The sequence below is a fragment of the Pseudopipra pipra genome, chromosome 1 (assembly GCF_036250125.1).
Source record: "Pseudopipra pipra isolate bDixPip1 chromosome 1, bDixPip1.hap1, whole genome shotgun sequence".
Lineage (NCBI taxonomy): Eukaryota > Metazoa > Chordata > Aves > Passeriformes > Pipridae > Pseudopipra > Pseudopipra pipra.
In genome coordinates, this window is record NC_087549.1 from 142,259,040 (window position 1) to 142,277,780 (window position 18,741).

An 18,741-nucleotide genomic window follows, 5' to 3' on the forward strand; every position below is an offset into this window, starting at 1 on the left:
TCCTAAGGAATTAAGGTGACTGGAAGATCAAACATCTAAAACGTGTATCTTGAAGATGTGATGAATAACAAAAATGAAAACATGAATAAAACCAACCATGATTTTCTCCTAGTTCCAGTTTTTGTACAGAACATATTTCATCTAATTGCAAGTACATTTTTAATGTATCCAATGACAGTGACTGGAGTTCTAAAAACATACTTCACGTGTTCTGTATGGTTGCTCTATCTGGATTATTCTTTGGTAGTTAATGGATAAAAGATTATATAGTAACAATTCTCAAACATTAAAAATATATACATGTTAAAATATGAAACATTTGACACTTGAGAGAAATAAGGTTCTTGACCTTACTAAGATTTATAGCTTCAGGAAACTGTATGAACCACTTAAAAGGATCTTCAAACTCCCTTTGTGGAAATAAAGGAAGTGATTTTAAAAAATATCTTACAGAATTTATTAATCTGTAAGATTTGATGCCATGTATTTGGTATGTTAGATACTTGATTTACATTATAGGTATATTTTAAAAACTGAAGGCAGCTGCTCTTTTTCTCACATCTTCAGACACAAAGACTGCAAAATACTTATCAACATTTTTTTTTTGGTATATGCAGCATTGTGAATATTGTTTGTTGGGTTTTTTCTTTTTTTTCTTTAAGAGTGGAGCATGAAATCAAGAACTTTGAGTTGTTCTGTTGATGTCATCCCCTCATTTCTTCTTTCTTTAGTAGTTCAGTTCAAATTTTGTGCTTTAACTTCATAGGATGAATTATGTGTAAAATCTGTTGGCTTGTGCAATAGTGTTTGAAGAAGATACCTGTGAATTCTGTCACTTGGGATTTTTAACGTTGATCTAGAGACAAAGCTGTCACTAATGCTGTAGGAGAGCTTCTGCTGCGTCCCCAAGGAAAACACTTTTTATGTTTGTGTGCCTTTAATGCTTGAGTACTGTGTGTGAAGGTTCAGCTGTATTGGGTATGGGCTTCATCTCTTTCAGTTAAAACTAATAACTCTGAAGTATTGATGAATCTCATTCAATTAGCACTAAACCAAAACATGTACTTGAGTTTGAAGGTTAAGATTAACAGTCCAGAGTTGACATCTGGAGTCCCTTTTTTTTGGTCAGACGGCTCAGAGAGCTCTCCTGGACCTGTCAGAGCTGCTTGGTGCACGTAGCCATAGACATCCCTCTTGTGTGCTGTCCAGAAAAGTGGGTTGGTGCAGTTGTGCCACTCCAAAGAGGAGTGGAGCTGAGAGGGCTCCAGGGACAGGCCTCTCTCCTCAACCACCCGGTGCTGCCACTGGCTCCCAGGGCCTGCAGCCCTGACACCCCCTCAGTGCCCTGAGGCTGCACTGCCACAGCATTGATTTTGGTAAAGCGGGCCTGGGTGGAACACTTACCTTGTTATGACATTGCTTTGACTTAAGATGAGTAGGATTTTTTTAGTCTGTGTTCCTACCTGGCTGGCTTGGAAGGTGAGGTGCTTTGTCGTGATGAGAGTCAGGGGTGCGTGTTGAGGGGTTTGTGTGGGACATCTGACTGGTTTTGCTGGTGGTACCAGATGGGAAACTTGGGGTGTTTCTGAGGAATTTGTGGCTGTGCCGCTGGTCCAGTGTCTGTGTATTTTGACTGTTACAGAGGGACACAGATCCTGTCTCCCTCTTTGGCCTCTGGATGAGTGCGGTGAAGAGAAGACAGCCACTAAAGTCACTGAAATGTACCTTGTGCCAACTTCCAACCATCCCTCCTACTAATTTAGTTGCAAACATGCAGAAATAGAGAAAAGAATGACTTGATTCTTACCAAGAGCTAAAATTCCTGATCACTGAAGCTGAGGGCTCCTTTTCAGATATCTTGGAGACGGGCACAGAGGACTGGGGCTGTTGTTTGTTTTTTTCAGCAAGATATTTGTTTAACCTGGGTTCTTTTCAGTCAGAAGTAAAACATTTTAATATGCTATCTTTTAATACTCAATTTGTAGTTTTCTTGTATTACCAAAGAATTGTAGAAGGGCTGATGTTGGAAGGACCTTTTGGGATTATCTAGTCTGACCTCTCTGCACAACCAGGGTCAGTGAGAGCAAGTTGTGAAGGACTGTGTCTGCTTGGATTTTAAATATCTCTAAGGATGGAGTCTCTAGAATCTCTCTGGGCATCTGTGCCAGCAGATGACTGCTCTTGCAGTAAAAGGGTGGGGTTTTTTATGTCCAGGTGGAATGTAGTGGTTTTATTATGACTTTGTCCAGGGAATGACAAGCAAAATGCTGGGGATATAACTGGGTAGGAGGTGGGCTTTTTCGATTTGTTTGTGGTTTTGGTTTTGGTTTTGTTTTTTTTGATGTGGAGATGATTTTGTTTGTTTGTTGTTTTTTGTTTTGTTTTGGAGTTTTTTTGTGTGCATGTTTGTTTTTCCCTCCCCTGGAGTTTAGGCTTTTTAAAGAAATACCTGCCATTTAGTTTTAAAAAGGTGGACAGGTATTCCATAAGATGATCATCTCTAGAGGGCAGAGATTGTTTTGTGCTGAAGCATTTTTATGTGTCCCCTGCTGGGAGGCAGAGGAGACATTAAGAATGACTGGGCTGGAGCACTATGATGTGATGGGATAGCCTCTGATGCTAACAAGGAGCTATTATACATTATTAGTAGGGAAAAGACAGTGTTTGGGGGGTTTTCCTAGCTTGTGTCATAGATACTGCTGTTTACTCCTGCAATTTTTTGGTGATGAAAGTAAAATGACTTTTTCTACAAAAGCAAAAATGGGTAGATTTGAAACTAGCAAAAATGAGGTACATTTTTCTGTCCATTAAAGGGTTATTTTTTAAATAAAGTGACTTAATGTACAATAAGATTGCATTTATAGTTTAATTTCTTGCATCCATCACTTTCAGTCAGTTAATGAATTGACATAGTCTTTTGTGATCCAGCCACCAAAAGAAATAGGTAAGAAAATATTAATTGGTAAAAACTTTGGTGGTTTTCTTTAGAAGCTGTTGAAAGTGTACAGAACATCTGTACAAAAGGTTGATGCTTTTGAGGGATGCTTTCAGGGAAGAGCAAAGGTGCAAGATGGAAAATTTCTCAACCTGTTTAGAGATGGGCTCCATGGGTTGTCTCACATGCACAGATCTTCTGTTGATATATATAGATCTGTTCTTAAAAGGAAGTTAATTTTTATTAGAATATTCTTATAGTGGTGATGATAGCCAAATTTATATTTTGGAACAGTTACATCTACAATGGTATTCGAGGAGAAATTAGATGTTCCTTTTGCAGGATTTCTAGAAGCCATACTGTTGCCATGTGCTTACTACACTAAATATAATTATAAAAATGTAAGATCAATGTACTTAGACCTTTTTCAGATTTGACAAAAATACTTTCAGTTCTGTCATGTTTGGTTTTTTTTTTAATCCTACATGTTGATGGTTTTTCTTTGATTCACTTTTTGTTAACTTTGTCATGTTGTCTGTCAGTAGAGCTGTCTGCTGTCCTGGTCTGAGATACCATCTGTTGACCTCTTGGTGCTGACCCTAAGTTAGACATACATCAGGATTTACAATGTGAGAACTGCTGTCAGAGAGATCAGAGGGAGATTTTCAGAGCCTGGAGTGCATAGCCAGTGCAAGCTGGGACTGCTCAGGTTTAGCACTTCAGGGTGTTGTCCTTGTGGGCTCTCAACATCAAACTGTGTTATATCTTGCCCCCAGTAGTTTGAGCCCTGTAAGAGTTTGCCAGACTTTAAAAAAATTGGTCCTAAAACTGATCTGCCAAATGCAACTCTAGACCATTAGCAAAGCTGATGTTAGAGGATTATAAATGTGCAACTTTGTCACCATTTTGTGCTTCCTCGAAGGGTATGCTGTCACCACATGTCTGAAATCAGCCTAACATTGTTTTCCTTAAAAGTATGTGCTTCTGGTTTTGCATCAGCTTTGGAATTGATCAAAACTTCCCTGTCTCCAGCTTTTCCTTGTAGAGGGTACTCGGTGCCTAAGCATGGCAAGTCCTTTGCTCTTCTGTTAGATGAATCCAGGATGGGTTTGCCTTGACTTCTCCTTTCCCAGAATTTTTACTTTACTTCTAGAGTCCTTGCAGTGTTTAGATGCAACAGCAGGGGCAGAAATCAGATGGACCTGTGTACTGCTTACTTCGTATTGGCAATGTTGAAGGTACAAGGGGTCGAAGGTAAATGTAACCTCTAATTCTCAGTAGGGAAAAGTTATCTGACCATATGTGAGGGAGTGTGTACATCCACAGAATAACTGTTCAGATGGACAGTGCATCTTGAAGTCAGATAAATGATGAGGAACCTCTTTCTCTGCAGGAGTTTGTGCCTTGATATGAAAGTAGTGTATGATCTTCTTTGTTGGCTGCTTTTCTCTCTGTGGAAGAGGGAGCACTTACATTTCCAAACACGTGGAGTATAGTACCATACTGCTGTTATGGATTGCATGGTTGGTATTTGTTGAAGCTGTTAGACTTGACTGTTGCACGCCTAGGAGCATAGAATCCATAGAATGTGTTAAGCTTCCCCTCACCCACTGTGTTCCCGAGTTGCTTCTGCAGATTGTTTTCAGTCGCTGTGCCAGACAGCCCTTGAGGTAATGACGACAGAGGTGGCATTGCTCATCACTGATGTCACAAAGGAATTTTTTTTTACCAAGTCTGTTTCAGTCAGCATTTACGCATGATAGCACCAAAAGGTTCTAGTATTTCAGTTAACACCAGAATATTCAGCTTGAAAACTGGAAAAGGAAATGTGAATTGAAGTTGGTTTAATAATTTCTAATATTTAATAAAAGAGATGCAGAATATGACGTTTGAAAGTTTTATAATACTGCCATCTCAACCCTACCCCCCCTTATTTAATCTGTTATCTGAATTAATGGGAACAGAACAATTTCTCCTGTGGTATTGTAGACTTCAGTCCAGAAGAGATTAGCTGAGTGTGGTTTTTTTCTTTTTTTCTTGTGTGGTTATACTGATTAAGGAGCTTTTAAATTAGTGTAGTTTCTTAATCCTGAGTACTGGATTATTTCCTGATCATGTGTGCCTAACTCATTGTGTACAAATAGAAACTCTTAAACTGTTCACTTTGTACTGTTTTTTATGTGTTGTACTCAGAAAGTTCTTTCTGATACACAGAGTATTGTATCACATTAGAACTCTTACAAAGATATCAGTAAGTCAAAAGGTTTGGTGAAATTGCCTTTATAATGTTTTGGGAGTTGGCATACTTTGTAAACATTTAGACTGCTCTGTGCTCTCTCCTTGAAGCTTGGGTTAAGGATGTCAACTTTGCCACAAAATAGATTATTCTCTTCAGATCTGAGACTTTCTAGAGCTCAATCTCAAATATGTATTTCTGATAAATTTCTCTTAACATTAATATTTATTCTGCAGATTGGGAAAAAGGTTTGCACGTCCTATCTACATATAATTTCATGCCACTTAAGGAATGATTGTTTCCATTTCAGGGTTAGAAATGCCCTAAATTGTTCTATTTCTTGAAAAGCAGTTCAGGTTCCTCTAACGCTGAACAACTGCATGGGGACTGTTGACAAGATCCTGTCTCTGTTTCCTAGAAACAGTGTTTCTTCAAGATAATTTGAACCACCATCAAGTCTTTTTGAGAGCAGTGCATCTTAATAGTAGTTAACATTTTTCACTTGCTTCAAGAAAGGAATATTTCCCAGGGAAGCTATGGCTTATGGATCACGAATGAAAACTTCTTTCATATTTGGAATTAAAAACCCCTTCATTATAAATACAGAAAAAATACAAAACTTTCTTTAATTTTTTTTTGAATATTCAGCATTCATCGTGATTGTCTTCTTACTGTCATCTCATCACACATCGCAGTCTACAACTTCCTCGTGGGGGAAGAGGAGGGGCTGGCACCAATCTCTTCTTTGTGGTGACCAGTGACAGGAGCCGAGGGAATGGCCTGAAGTTGTGTCAGGGGAGGTTTAGGTTGGATATTAGAAAAAGGTTCTTCACCCAGAGGGTGGTTGGGCACTGGAACAGCCTCCCCAGAGAAGTGGTCACAGCACCAAGCTTGTCTGAGTTCAAGAAGCGTTCGGACAATGCTCTCAGGCACATGGTGTGACTCTTGGGGCTGTCCTGTGCAGACCCAGGAGTTAGACTCGATGATCCTTGTGTGTCCCTTTCAACTCAGTATATTCTCTGATTCTGTGATCTCAATTTTAGCTTTACTAATCCAGGTACCTTTTGGGGCTGAGAACAAAGCTAGGAAGGGAATAACATCAGAATTTTATATATGAGTCTGGGTTTATGTTGATTGTGTGGAATATAGAAATAAGACTTTTCAATGCAGTTTACTTTAAAAACCACAGTATTTCTTTTTATCATATAGTTTGTTTGTAATTCTCTTCCTTTTCTGAGTTTAGAGATGTTTCATCACACAGCACTTGAGATCAATTGTAGTTGTTTTCCCTTTGCCATCAGCATTTGTTTCTGTTAATAGAGTTAACACTAATAGCAAAAATATTGAACTATTTCTTAGCCTGTAGTTGCTAAACTGTTTCTTAACCCATTCATCCTTAGCAGTGAGGGTTGAGAGCCAAAGGCTGGGGAAAGCTGTGTCCTCTAAAATGTCAGCAGAAAAAGGGACCAGATTATTCCTAAACAGAACACTTCAGCTGTGCTAGGCTTAAAGAAGATCCAGCTGTTCTTTATTTTTGTTGGTATTTTGAAGCCCTGGTACACTCCAACTCTGTTTTTCTTGATATATAAATATATATATAACAAGAGTCTGTTAAACTAAATCAATTTACAAATCCTTGATTGCTTTATTTAACAGGGTGGTTTTTTGCTATCTGAAAAATTCTCATCTCTTGAGACATCCATCTGAAAAGCATAACTTCTTACCCAACAAAGAAAGCAAAACTGAAGCATTTCTGTTTGTTTTTTTTTTCCTGACTAAGAACATTCTGCCCTTTATGTTGTTGCAGCAGCATACCACTTCAGTGAATATGCATGTTTTTTGTTACATTTCTTGAGGTTCTTCCCAACCTTCATGGTAGCAACAGCAGATTTAGTGTGTGTTGGCCTAGGGTTGGTTTGTTTTTTTTTTAATTGAAAAGAAAACAAGACGTCTATGGAGGAAAAAAAAAAGAAGAAAGAGTTGCAATTTGTTAGGGAACAGTTTTAAGCTTTCTATACCCTTTGAAAAGGTACATGTCAAACTTTGACTAGTAAAACTTGTTAATTTTTGTGGGTGATAACTATACACATCTAAGCTATTTTAGATATGGCAACAAAATCAGTTTGTTTTAGTGTCACTTCTAAAAGCATTTGCTGAAGTCTTAAGACATGTTACTTAAACATGATGATTGTAATTTTTACAGGTTTCTGTAGCTGCTTCAAGTGCTGGAAGAGGATCTCCAGCTGTAACTCTAGTGCAGTTGCCTTCTGGTCAAACTGTTCATGTCCAGGGTGTCATTCAAGCCACACAGCCCTCAGTCATTCAGTCACCACACATGCAAGCTGTTCAGGTTAGCTCTTTTATTGTTACATTTTCATGAATATTTGGTACTTCATGACTCTTTTCCCAATCCATCTTCAGTTTCTCTTCATTCCTACCAGTGCTGCAAGATTTACTCATATGGCGCAGGAAACAGCGGAGGGAAAGGTGGCAAACATCCAACCAGTAGCAGCTCTACAAGCATTGTGTAGCATTTCCTTAATGCTTCCTGTTTATCTTCTAAAAAATGGTGTCTTGGAACTCTGCGCTTACGCAACAGCAAATTTGTGTGATAACATGGCCTTACTCTAGTTTTTCTGTTTTGTTAAATTCTGTGAACATCATGTTTCTAATGAGACTATGAAGTCATAAATTTTCAAATATCTCTTATTTTTGCAAAGGGTCTGGATGTAATGAAACTACATATACAGTCAAGTGGTTCCTTGTTTTCAGCAGGCCCTGTTGTAGCATCAGGTATTGCTTTTTGTGAATGTGGGTATGTAGAGACCAAAAATACAGGCACCCTCAAAATAAACATTTATGTGGCAAATGTTCACATGTTTCAAGTTGCTGGTATTAGAAAACAGGAATCAATGCAAAATGTGTAAGACTTTTCAGAGCTTTTAAATAGTGAAAAAGACTAGAGAGAGAATGAATTTACAGTGTTTTGAATGTGCCTTGGTCTTCCACTGGTGTTTTTCTTGTAAGCTATGAAGGCCTTTGCTCTATTTTTGTTAAAATCTGATTGGGAAATGTCAACCAAAATGCGTTTTGCAAATAGAATTGATACCTCTGGTAAGAGAGGCGATACACCTGTTATGTGGGAACTGTTTTACCTGTGGTTATTGGCAACACATGGCTTTTCTTTAACATGTTGCAGTCTTCTTGAGAAGCTGTCTTTAATGTTAGAGACTTCTTAGTAACTTTCAAATATAATAACTAAAAAAGCACATGTAGGTATGATGTATATTAGAGATAGGGAATAAAACCTTGGCCAGATAATGAGTATTTTATTTTTGAGCAGTAGGTCTAGATGATGGAACCTTGTAAGGTTTTGGAATTCGAGATCACTATTGAAAGACATGTGGTAGATGTCAAGAGACTTGGTTTTGGTCAAACATGAAGTCAAATCAGAGTATTCAAAGTAATTACTTTTTTTTTTTAATTTGAATTCTTTCTAACTGTAATTTACCGGAGTAACCTTTATTCGATAAGCATATTAGTCATTCTCAGTATAGGCAGGATATACATGCAAAGGTAGAGGACTTTCTTCAAAGCTCAGAAGGAGCAATTTCTCAGGAATCTCTTGCCAGCTGCTGCTGTGTTGTCTTAGGGGAGTGGAAGTCAACTATTTGTTGTATTGAGTGAACTCTGGCTGTCTTTCCTTTCCCAAAGGAGTAGAAACAAGAAACTTTTGTCCCAATTAATACCGACTAGTTAGTTCCAGGTTTTTGCTTTGGTTTCGTTTGAGCTGCTAATGGCAAATGAAATCACTCTGTGAGAAGGGCTTGAAGATGCTGTAAAAGACTCCATTACCGAGGGTGTTCAGCCCTTTTGTGTTCCTGTTCAGTCCTTTATCCTGCCATCTGGCATTTCCTCTGGATCATTTGGCTTTAACTTGATATCTTCTCTCTGCCAGACAATGGGGGACTTGGGAAATTATATCACTTTAATAAAAAAAAAAGTATACTGAAGGTTGATGCTGAAGCTTGCGTGACCTCTCCCTCAAACACCTGCAGCTCCCAACCGGAAAGTTCAAAATTTTTCTCGTAATGCTGCTGCTTTTTGAGTGAAAAAAAATGCTTATATGTGTAACGTTCCTTATTGTATTGTTAATGTTTTTTTATTTGTAGGAAGATTTGAAGTTCAGATTGTTATTTGACTTGTTGCTTGCTCCCCCTGTAGCGTACTAGGTCTTGGCAGACTAACGTGAGTTTGAAGTTAGATTTGTTCCCATGCAAATGAAGTTGAAGTAGGTAAAGTTGTAATCTGAATGACATCCAGGAAAAATGACAATGGTTTCTGTTTGTTAACATTGTGGCTATGGTTGCTTGCTGTTAGAATGATCTGAAATGTTAGTTTCTCTCTTTGTCATGATGAAAAGTAAAACTTCTGAAATTTCTTGCAGAAAATGTCCTCTTCCACATGAAAATTCTTAAATCATCTTGTGATTTCCTTACCTTCTTGCCAAAGTATGACTGTTCCCAGCTTCTTCGGCCATCTTCAGAAACTAGGGGCGGCTATCGATAACCTTTAGTCTAATGTGAAGGTTGAAAGGCAACTAAGGTCTTGTTTTCCTGCTGCTTGTGCTGGAGCAAATAGATATTTATTACCCTCCACTCCCTAGCAGAATGAAAATTCTGTTTTGAGTAAGGATGCCCAAGCTCTTGGCTGTGCAATACTATCTTAGTTTTGAAGGATCACTGAAGACACGCTGGGAGGGAAATGCCTTTCAGGACCTCTCTCTGCCTCTCAATATTGGTCCATCCTGCAAAAGGAGGAACACAGACTTCTTGAAGCGCCTGTATCTCTGCCATTGAGCTCTCATGTCGGTTTTGGAGCTGAACATCTGTACACATGCAGAAGTACCTCTCACCTTCTAGGTGGCAGAGAGGCAGACATGGAGTGATCTGATGATGTTTGCTGCATATTACCCAGCAAAATGAGGCTGCAACAAATATTTTTACATAGAAATGGCATTTAATAAAAATAACAAGTGAAGGAACAATTCTGCAATTTTATTCTGCAATAATCTGTAATTCCTTCAAGGTGTAGTTCTGCAGGTTTGAGTTGAGGTGACCCAGGCCTATAAATTTCCAGAACCTTCCAGACACTCATTTTCTGTTGAGGTCAAGCAGGTTTTCTTTCTAGCATTGAGCACTGAAGCCTGGCAGATGCATTAATTCTAGAACTATTCCTTGACTTCCCTGAGCAGCCTCCGCTCCCAGGTCAAACACGTGAGCCTTCTGGTCACTTACATCATGTTTGTTCAGTGCTTAAGACAGTGCTTAGTCTGAAACTGCAGTCTAGTCTGTGTTTATGTGAAAAGATTTTTTATCACAGTGTTTCAGTTTGGAAATCTTAACACACTGGTAGTTCTGAGTAGTTAAATGAATCCAAGAAAATGGTGTGTTTTTCTTGTTCAATAATGACTTTCAATTCTGTGTAATAATATAGTTAGTGGTCAGGAATGTGATTTAGCCACAGGCCTTAAGGTTGTCCTAGGTAATTTTAAGAGAAGAACATGATGTGACAATACTAATACTAAAAGTCTGAAAAAATGAGACATTGTGGACTTGTCAGGTGTTTCTAAAACTCACACAACATTGCTAAGCAATGTCTTTGTATTTATTTATGCATATGTGTTAGTAAGTGTAATAAATGTGTACATTTAAATAAAGTTATTTTCTAAATAGCTTTGTTGTGTGGAGAGACTTTTATATTGTATATATATTCTTTAAGACACATTAGTGAAGTATTTTGTGTTTTACATGTTTAACTTCACTTTAAAAGCTAATCAAATTGTGTAATATTGTTATATTTAAAGAAGTCTATCTTCAATACTTTTTGTAAGTGTCAATCACAAAAAAGTAACCTGGATTACTCTGACTTTTTTCTTTTTCAAATGGAAAATGTCAACCAAGTGGCTATGTCTGTCTAACCTCATAATTTGTTCTTTGCTTTGGAAAAAAAGTCTGAAATCTCATGATTAGTGATAAATAAGTGCATAAATTTCCTATATGCAAACATGGAAGGAATTTTTAAAAATAGTATTTTTTTTCTGTTGCTATCTTTTTTTTTTTAATGAAGTTATGAATTTCAGGAACTTTGCTATTACAGGTAGCATCGATTGCAGATGAAGCTGCAGTATCAGAAGTGGTAATTGATTCCCAAAAACGTAGGGAAATACTTTCAAGAAGGCCTTCATACCGGTAAGGACTTTTTATTTTGGTTTTGCTGGTTTTAAAGGCAGCTTATATATTACAGCAAAACTTTCTGATAAAAGCCAGTTATTTAGTTTTCTTACAGATATGGATTTTCAAATACATAAAATTACTTACATTCTTTTTTAGAAAAATTTTGAATGAACTCTCATCAGATGCTCCTGCAGTAGCAAAGATTGAAGAAGAAGAGAAGTCAGAAGATGAAGGAACTCCTTCTGGTATTTCTGCCATGGCCATGCCAACCAGCCTGTATCATACTAACACAGGGCAATACCGTATGTTTGCACATGTACTATGTGATGTTGCAGAACATACATAGCACAAATTTCTTTGTAAGAGTTTCATAATAAATAGGGATGTTGGATTTTGATGAAAAAGAATAAGAGCTTCTGTATTTCTAAGTCATTTCAATTATTATATTTAATTTTTCCTAACATGGTCATTATAGACTTTCAGTCTATTTCTTGTAATGTTTTTTAGTTGCTAGATTTAGTTCTTCTAGAGTTTCTGGGCATTAAAATGTGGAGGTGAAACTCAGGTGAAATGAAAAACGTTGACACTTTTATATGAATGGTCAGTGTTTTAAATCATTGCAGTTTCAAACTCCTGTGATTTGCTATGTTTTAGTGCTATTATATGAAATGACAATTAGACTTTTTTGAATTGTAAGGTTGGAGTATGAAATTATTTGTTAATTTTCAATTTTTGTTCTTAAATGAACTATGTCTCCAGTTGTCATGTATGAACACTTAAACTGCAGAACTAACCTAAATTGTGATTTCCAACATTTGATACTTCATCCAAATGCAAGTTAAAAGTTAGATTCACAGTTCTGTTCTATAGATTTGGTTTGGGATATTTTTATTCCTGCATTTATGGTAAAAGTGTTGTTTAACTTGCTCTCTGTGCCTTCTTTGGGCTTAATCAGATATTGTCTAAGGGTTAACTTTATAGTAACTCTTTTTCAATTATGTGTTTGATAAAGCTTTTCGCGTACTGTTCATAGGGTTTTTTCATGTCTTTTCATAAGTAGACACACTAAAGTGCAGGTATTTTTCCTTTGATATAATGACAGAAAGATTGCATAAGAAGTGTTGTGTTTTCTTCCTGAAATGAGAAAACAGAGGAAGTCTATTAAAACATTTCAGTGACATATAAAAGAGAATAGAATGGCTCTCCAATTGCATTTTACTCACCCTTAGAGTTCTTCAGTTATTTTTAATTTATGCAACTAATTATTAACTCTGGGAAGGCAAAATTTGCCTATAGTATTATTTATTCTTTCAGCATAAAAAGTAATTTTGCATGTGCTCCTAGGGTGCTTTTCTTACCCTTTCTATAAACTATAGACATAGATAAATGTTTGCTGTGTGATGTCAAGCATCTGAAGTGTTCTTTTCTGTGGACTAATGGTCATGCTAAATTACAGTTATCTAGTACAGAATCTGGCAGGTATTTATGACCAAATGAAATGATTTTCTTAAATTTTTTAATATTATTTTTGGTTTTGCTTAGGTTTACTTTTAAAAATACATATATATTTGCCATTTCAAGGCTTAAAAAGAAGTGCTAGACTATCACCATGATCTAGGGAGCCTGAAAACCTTTAGGATTCTAAGAAATTTTAGAGTTTAGGTTTCTTAATCATAATTTCCTCTAGGAAACCAGAGTTGTACTTTGACTAGCAGTATCTTGCAGCAGGTGATTCTTAGTAGGGTATATTTTCATTTGAACACAGCCATAAACCATAGGGATAGGGAAGTGAATAACAAGATTCAGAGTTTTTGCTTTCTTGTTCAATCAGACATTTACTTGTGAAAATTAAGCAACAGAGAAGCAATATCAACAATGTGCTTGAACAACAGAATCCACAAAGATTTCATTAAATTTCATTTCTCTTAATTTAAACTTGCCTATAAGCTAAGCTTGGAAGATTTCTGGGTTTTTGCTGCTTTTTCTTTGACTGAGCTATAGTTGTAGCCTAAAACATGTGCTGTATATTTAAGGTTCTCATCATAATGAGGCATTGCTTCAGGATGCAATGTCAGCCTTCATGGACTCTCTTGTTTCTGGCTCCAAAACTTCATTTTGAGAGCTTTGTCTTCCTGGAAGTGGTTTTTCTGACCCAATTTATTTGTTTATTTATTTGATTTTTTTTTAAGTTCAGCTTTGTAAGTTAAACTATCACCCATCTTTTGCTTCAGTGAAGTCTGTGTGTTCTAATTCTCTTTAGAAAAAATTGGTACCAGGTGGTAGCAAGGATAGTCATTTCCTTGTAGTAGAGCGTGTCCAAATTTGGAATTTACCAAGGAGCTTAACTGTTGACTTCTAGTCCTTACATGTATAAAGCACAGATCTGGAGCATTTCTGAGCTGTCCTGTTGGCTGCCTGTGATTCTCAGGAACTGCTGTTAGCTAGAACCAGGAACACTGTGTGGGAATGCAGCAACTTGTGTGTTGATTTTTAAACTGGATATTATGCAGGTCACCACACATATCTACTTTATCTTTACATCTCCTGTCAATAGCTCTTTACTGCTGCCTATCATTATTATGCCTGAGCACTCCTCTCTTCCTGGCCAGCATTGTTTGCACAGGCTGTCCTGTGCAGGCACCCAGCATTTATGCATTAAGCTTGTACAGTGTCCATGGCAATGAAGAACTGGTCTTGCAGTGTCACTGTGGCCATCTGTGGTGTGCCCTGGTTGAAAAAGAGATGTCATATGTTATTGCATTTGCTGGTTCTTTTTTCTCTACTGTTCTCTCTATTCCTGTATTCAGGAAAGGCAGTTTAGTTGAAAAGATCATTTTGACTGTATGTTGGTGTCTGGATGTCTGGGATAACTATTTTTGGAATAACTTGATAAGTAAATTTTTCTGGAAAACAAATGTATTTTTTTTCTATTAGCAGCAGCGATGGCTGTTCTCCACTTTTTAGCAGCCAAAATGGTATGTTGCCATGGTTTCCAAATGTCTTTTTCCTCAGAGCTTCTTGGCTTTGGCTTATGGAAGCAGACAAACTGACAGGCATGACCAGATAAAATGTCTTTGCCAGTTACCTCTATCAACATATGTGTTATCTTTCTGTCAGAGGAATGAGTGGTTTTGCACAAGGCACTGCCTTGGGTAGGAGCCTTGTAGCCTTGTTTGACTATGAACCTACTTCATTGGCTGTAGTTCTGTCGTGTTGGTTATTTCATACTGAAAAAAAATAGTTTCTTCCTCACCTGTGGTGATGGTCTAATGTGCAAGAATTGTTTGTTCAGTTGGAGTGTGTGAATCAACCTCCCCACCTCCCTGCCTACTTGTGCATATCATGATGATCTGCCTGAAGAGATGCAGGGAAAATGAAAATCATTAGTTCTTTTGCCATCTGTTTGGGTTGCTTGCTGTCTTAGGGCAGCATTTTAACAACTGGATAATTAAGAAGTCTTTTGGGAAAGACCAACTTTAGTTCCTTTTCCTGTTTTGAGAGGGAGGGAAAAATCTGATTTTTTTTTTTTCTGGTTTAGAGCAGTTTATTGTAATCAGACAGTGGTATTAGTATTGTCTTCAGTCTTGGCTAGAAGATGCTACTTATACCCATCCACCTCCAGGGACTGTCCAGGAAAGTCCTATGGTCTTGAGAGAAAACCCAGTTTTCAGTAGAGCCCCAGCACAGCCAAGTGTGTGCAGAGGTGGAGATCAGGACAGTGAATGGGGGGATGGGCAGTGTTTTGTTCTGGGAATATAGCAGGGATCAGTCCTGTAGGGGAGGCAGTTACTAGAGTTAATTCACTCTTGTTTAGAAAGTCCTGGATTGTGATCTGAATGAATAATTGCAGTACAGATGTGACATAATTGTTTAACCAGAATCACTGTGGAGCGAACAGCTTTGAATTGCTCTGTGCTGATGTTTTACTGCTCAGGAAGCCAAACTGACTGGGTTTTATGTGGTATGGTTCTGTGATGGTGTAGACATACCATTTTTAATGCTAACTCTTGAGAGGCAGAATTTGACTCTGTATAACTTCTCTGGAAGGTAGAGTTGACAAATCCTGCTGCTCTTGTCCTGGACCTCTTGAAGAACAGAGAATACAACAATTTACTTCTCTTGCTTCTCTCTCTTTCACCCTGCCCCCAAATGGGGCACTTTCTGCTTTAGAGGCCAGACCAAAACAACATCTTGCTCTCTTCACCCTGCCACCCCCTTCCACTACTCTTTAGGGCCTTACAGAGCCTGTGTGCAGTACATGTTAGGATGCTCCTACATTGCATGTTCCCCATTCCAAAGGCAGGACTGGAGGTCCATGCTGAACCCTGTTCCAGTATTACAGATAAGGCTCTGAACTTCATTCAGCATGAGAGGAATTCCACCTTTAGCCCTAAAGAAGCTAATTTAGCTGCTGGGATTTGGCAATCTCAATGCTCTTTGAAGTGTTTATATCTGAAGTTGCACTTTCAAGGTACTCAATTCTTGTTAAAACAGAATATTTGAAATCAGCCATCTCCAAAATTCACATAAATCCAATAAGCAGAGCTCAACCTTCAAGAATGTAATCAAATACTGTGAATCTGACAGTGAATTCAGAGAAGTTGGCAAGCCTGAATCTGACTTTAATCTGTACTTACATCTGACTTTTGTAGCATCTCAGATCACAAATACAATCATGATGTTTGTAGTTTAAATATCTTTTAGGGGAGAAAGGACTTTGTTACTACTTGGGAATTGGGTTCTCAGCTGAAAGTTTCAGGATTGTTTTAATTAGCATAAGAGACATGGATTTGGCTGGTGGACCACTTGGTGGATAAGGAATTCACTGGATGGTCACACTTTGACAAAGCAGAGAGGTGGACCCATGCAAACCTCATGAAGTCCAACAAGGCCATGTGCAGGGTCCTGCATGTGGGTTGGGGCAATCCTAAACGTGGATACAGGCTGGGCAAAGAGTGGACTGAGAGCAGCTTTGCCACAAAGGACTTGGATGTGCTGATGGCTGAAAAACTGGGTATGAGCCAGCCATGACCGCTTGTGGAAGACTGGGTATGAGCCAGCCATGAGCGCTTGTGGCCCAGAAAGCCAATCCTATCCTGGGCTGCATCAAAAGCAGCATGGCCAGCAGGTCAAGAGAGGTGATTCTGCCCCTCTGCTCTGGGAAGACCCCACCTGGAGTATTGCATCCGGCTCTGGGGTACTCAGCACAGACGTGGTCCTGCTTGAGCAGATCCAGAGGAGGGCCGTGGAGGTATCGGGAGCTGGAGGCCTTCCATATAAAGGCAGCCTGAGAGAGCTAGAGTTGTTTAGCCTAGAGAAGAGAAGGCTCTAGGGAGACCTTGCAGTGGCCTTCCAGTACTTAAAGAGGGCCTACAGGAAAGATGGGGAGGGACTCATTGTCAGGGAAGGTAGTGATAGAATGAGAGGGCAACAGTTTTAAACAGAGAGGGTAGATTTAGATTAGATACTAGGATAAAATCTTCACTGTAGGGGTGGTGAGGCACTGGAACAGGTTACTCAGAGAAGCTGTGGATGCCCCACCCCTGTAAGTGTTCAAGGCCAGCTGGGATGGGGCTCTGAGCAACCCAGTCTAGTGGAAGGTGCTCCTGCCCATGGCAGGGGAGTTGGAACCAGATGATCTTGAAGGTCCCTTCTGACTCAAACCATTCTATGATATTTCTCTCTTTAAGAAAGGCAATACTAATTTCAAAAGGAATATACAGTTAATAATGTCTCTAGGGAATTGCATTTTTTCTAAATATTTGATTATGGCAAGGAATACAATATGATCTTTTAATGAGGAAAGTATATGTGTATTTTTCATATTGCTGATTACATGGATGGAAAAATCCCACTTTGTTCTATTTCTCTTCTTATCTGGACTCTTTACAACTTTGTACAACTTGGATAACTATTGTTAGGCTAAACTTTGTCTTGCAGTAAGGAAAGGATTGTGAGTGTCAGAAGACTTACTCTTTCTTTGCCTAGATGTCCTGAGTTTTGTTTTGTGGGAGGCAATAAACATAGCTTTTAAAATAACTTTTACATTTGTGTTTAGAACAACAATGATTCTATATGGCTAGGAGCTACTATTTTTAAAAATTATATTAACACTATTCTAGGAGAGTTCATATTTCTGGAAGTAGATAAAATATGTTGAACATGGCTTTTTATCTGTTATACATATGGCATGTACTACAAAGCAGGCTTTATATTTGTGGAAATCAGTATTAACATTAAGTTTTATTGTACACTTGATCTTTAAGCAAGGAGAGGACCAGGAGTCCTATCAGACAATGTTTATTTCAAAAAGGGAATTTTGTTTTTTGGCATATGTTATCACTTCCTATTGCCTAACTTACCTTTTTCTTTTCTGTTTAGTTACTATATCTCAAGGTGGTACAATCCAGACAGTGACAAATTCAGGAGCTCCTCAGCCGGGTGCTACCATTGTGCAATATGCAGGACAGTCATCTGATGGCACACAACAGTTTTTTGTTCCTGGAAGCCAAGTTGTTGTTCAAGGTATGTTTTATTAGTCCAATGCATTATAATTTTTTTCATATTAAACAATTTTTCTTAAAAGGTTTTTTACTGTGTTGACATTATTGCACTATTAAATACAATACTTATGGATAGCAAGATGAAAGATAGTCTTAGGAGGGGACTCAGGTTCTGTGCTCAGCAAGGCAGTGACTACTTTTGATTAAAAGAAGGAAATAACAATATAAAATCACTTTCTGCTTAGAATTCTCTTTGAATTCTCTTGTCCAGATTTTTGAGACATATATTTAATTGGAATATAGCTGCTGTTACAGATTGAAGTGAGATGCTGAAGGTGCACCTCATTTAGTATATTAAACTAAATTATTTTTTTCAGCAGTTAATCTTATTAAAAAACAAATTCTGAAGTTCTTTGGATATGTTTAGTGCAGAATTTTCTTGCAACTTATGACTTGTCATTATTAGAGTGCAGATCCTTAACTGAAGCTAGTTTTCTCACAGAAGAGCACTTTGAAGATCCTATAAAATGCACACATGAACTGAACTGTGAATAATGAATTCTTGAGACTTACTGTATTTTGTGCATGATGTTTTTCCTTCCACTCTTCTCAGCCTTTTGGTAATGCTGAGGGAACAGGAGAACCAAAGGTGTCTTGGATTCTTATCATTATCAGGGAAATTGGGTAATGCTGATGAAAACCTTTGAAAATGGGGAAGAGATTTCTCTGTGGAGTCACTAAATTAGTAGCTATGGAGGATATAGGGGATTTTAAAAAAATTTTATTTTATTGACACACAGAAGTAGGAAGGGAGGGCTGTATGAATGCTCT

General features: G+C 37.9%; 1 protein-coding gene across 9 annotated transcripts in view; it reads left to right on the top strand.

Annotated features, from left to right (window-relative positions):
* CREM (cAMP responsive element modulator) overlaps positions 1–18,741 on the top strand; it is a 35,416-nt gene that overhangs the window by 6,209 nt on the left and 10,466 nt on the right. For 5 of the 9 annotated variants that reach the window (XM_064637449.1, XM_064637417.1, XM_064637440.1 and 2 more), the window contains 4 exons: positions 7,375–7,521; positions 11,331–11,422; positions 11,564–11,709; positions 17,789–17,932. In XM_064637449.1, the coding sequence (XP_064493519.1) occupies positions 7,375–7,521; positions 11,331–11,422; positions 11,564–11,709; positions 17,789–17,932 (529 nt within the window). The remainder of the gene's footprint in view (positions 1–7,374; positions 7,522–11,330; positions 11,423–11,563; positions 11,710–17,788; positions 17,933–18,741) is intronic. The other 4 variants (XM_064637467.1, XM_064637477.1, XM_064637485.1 and 1 more) reach the window with 2 other exon arrangements.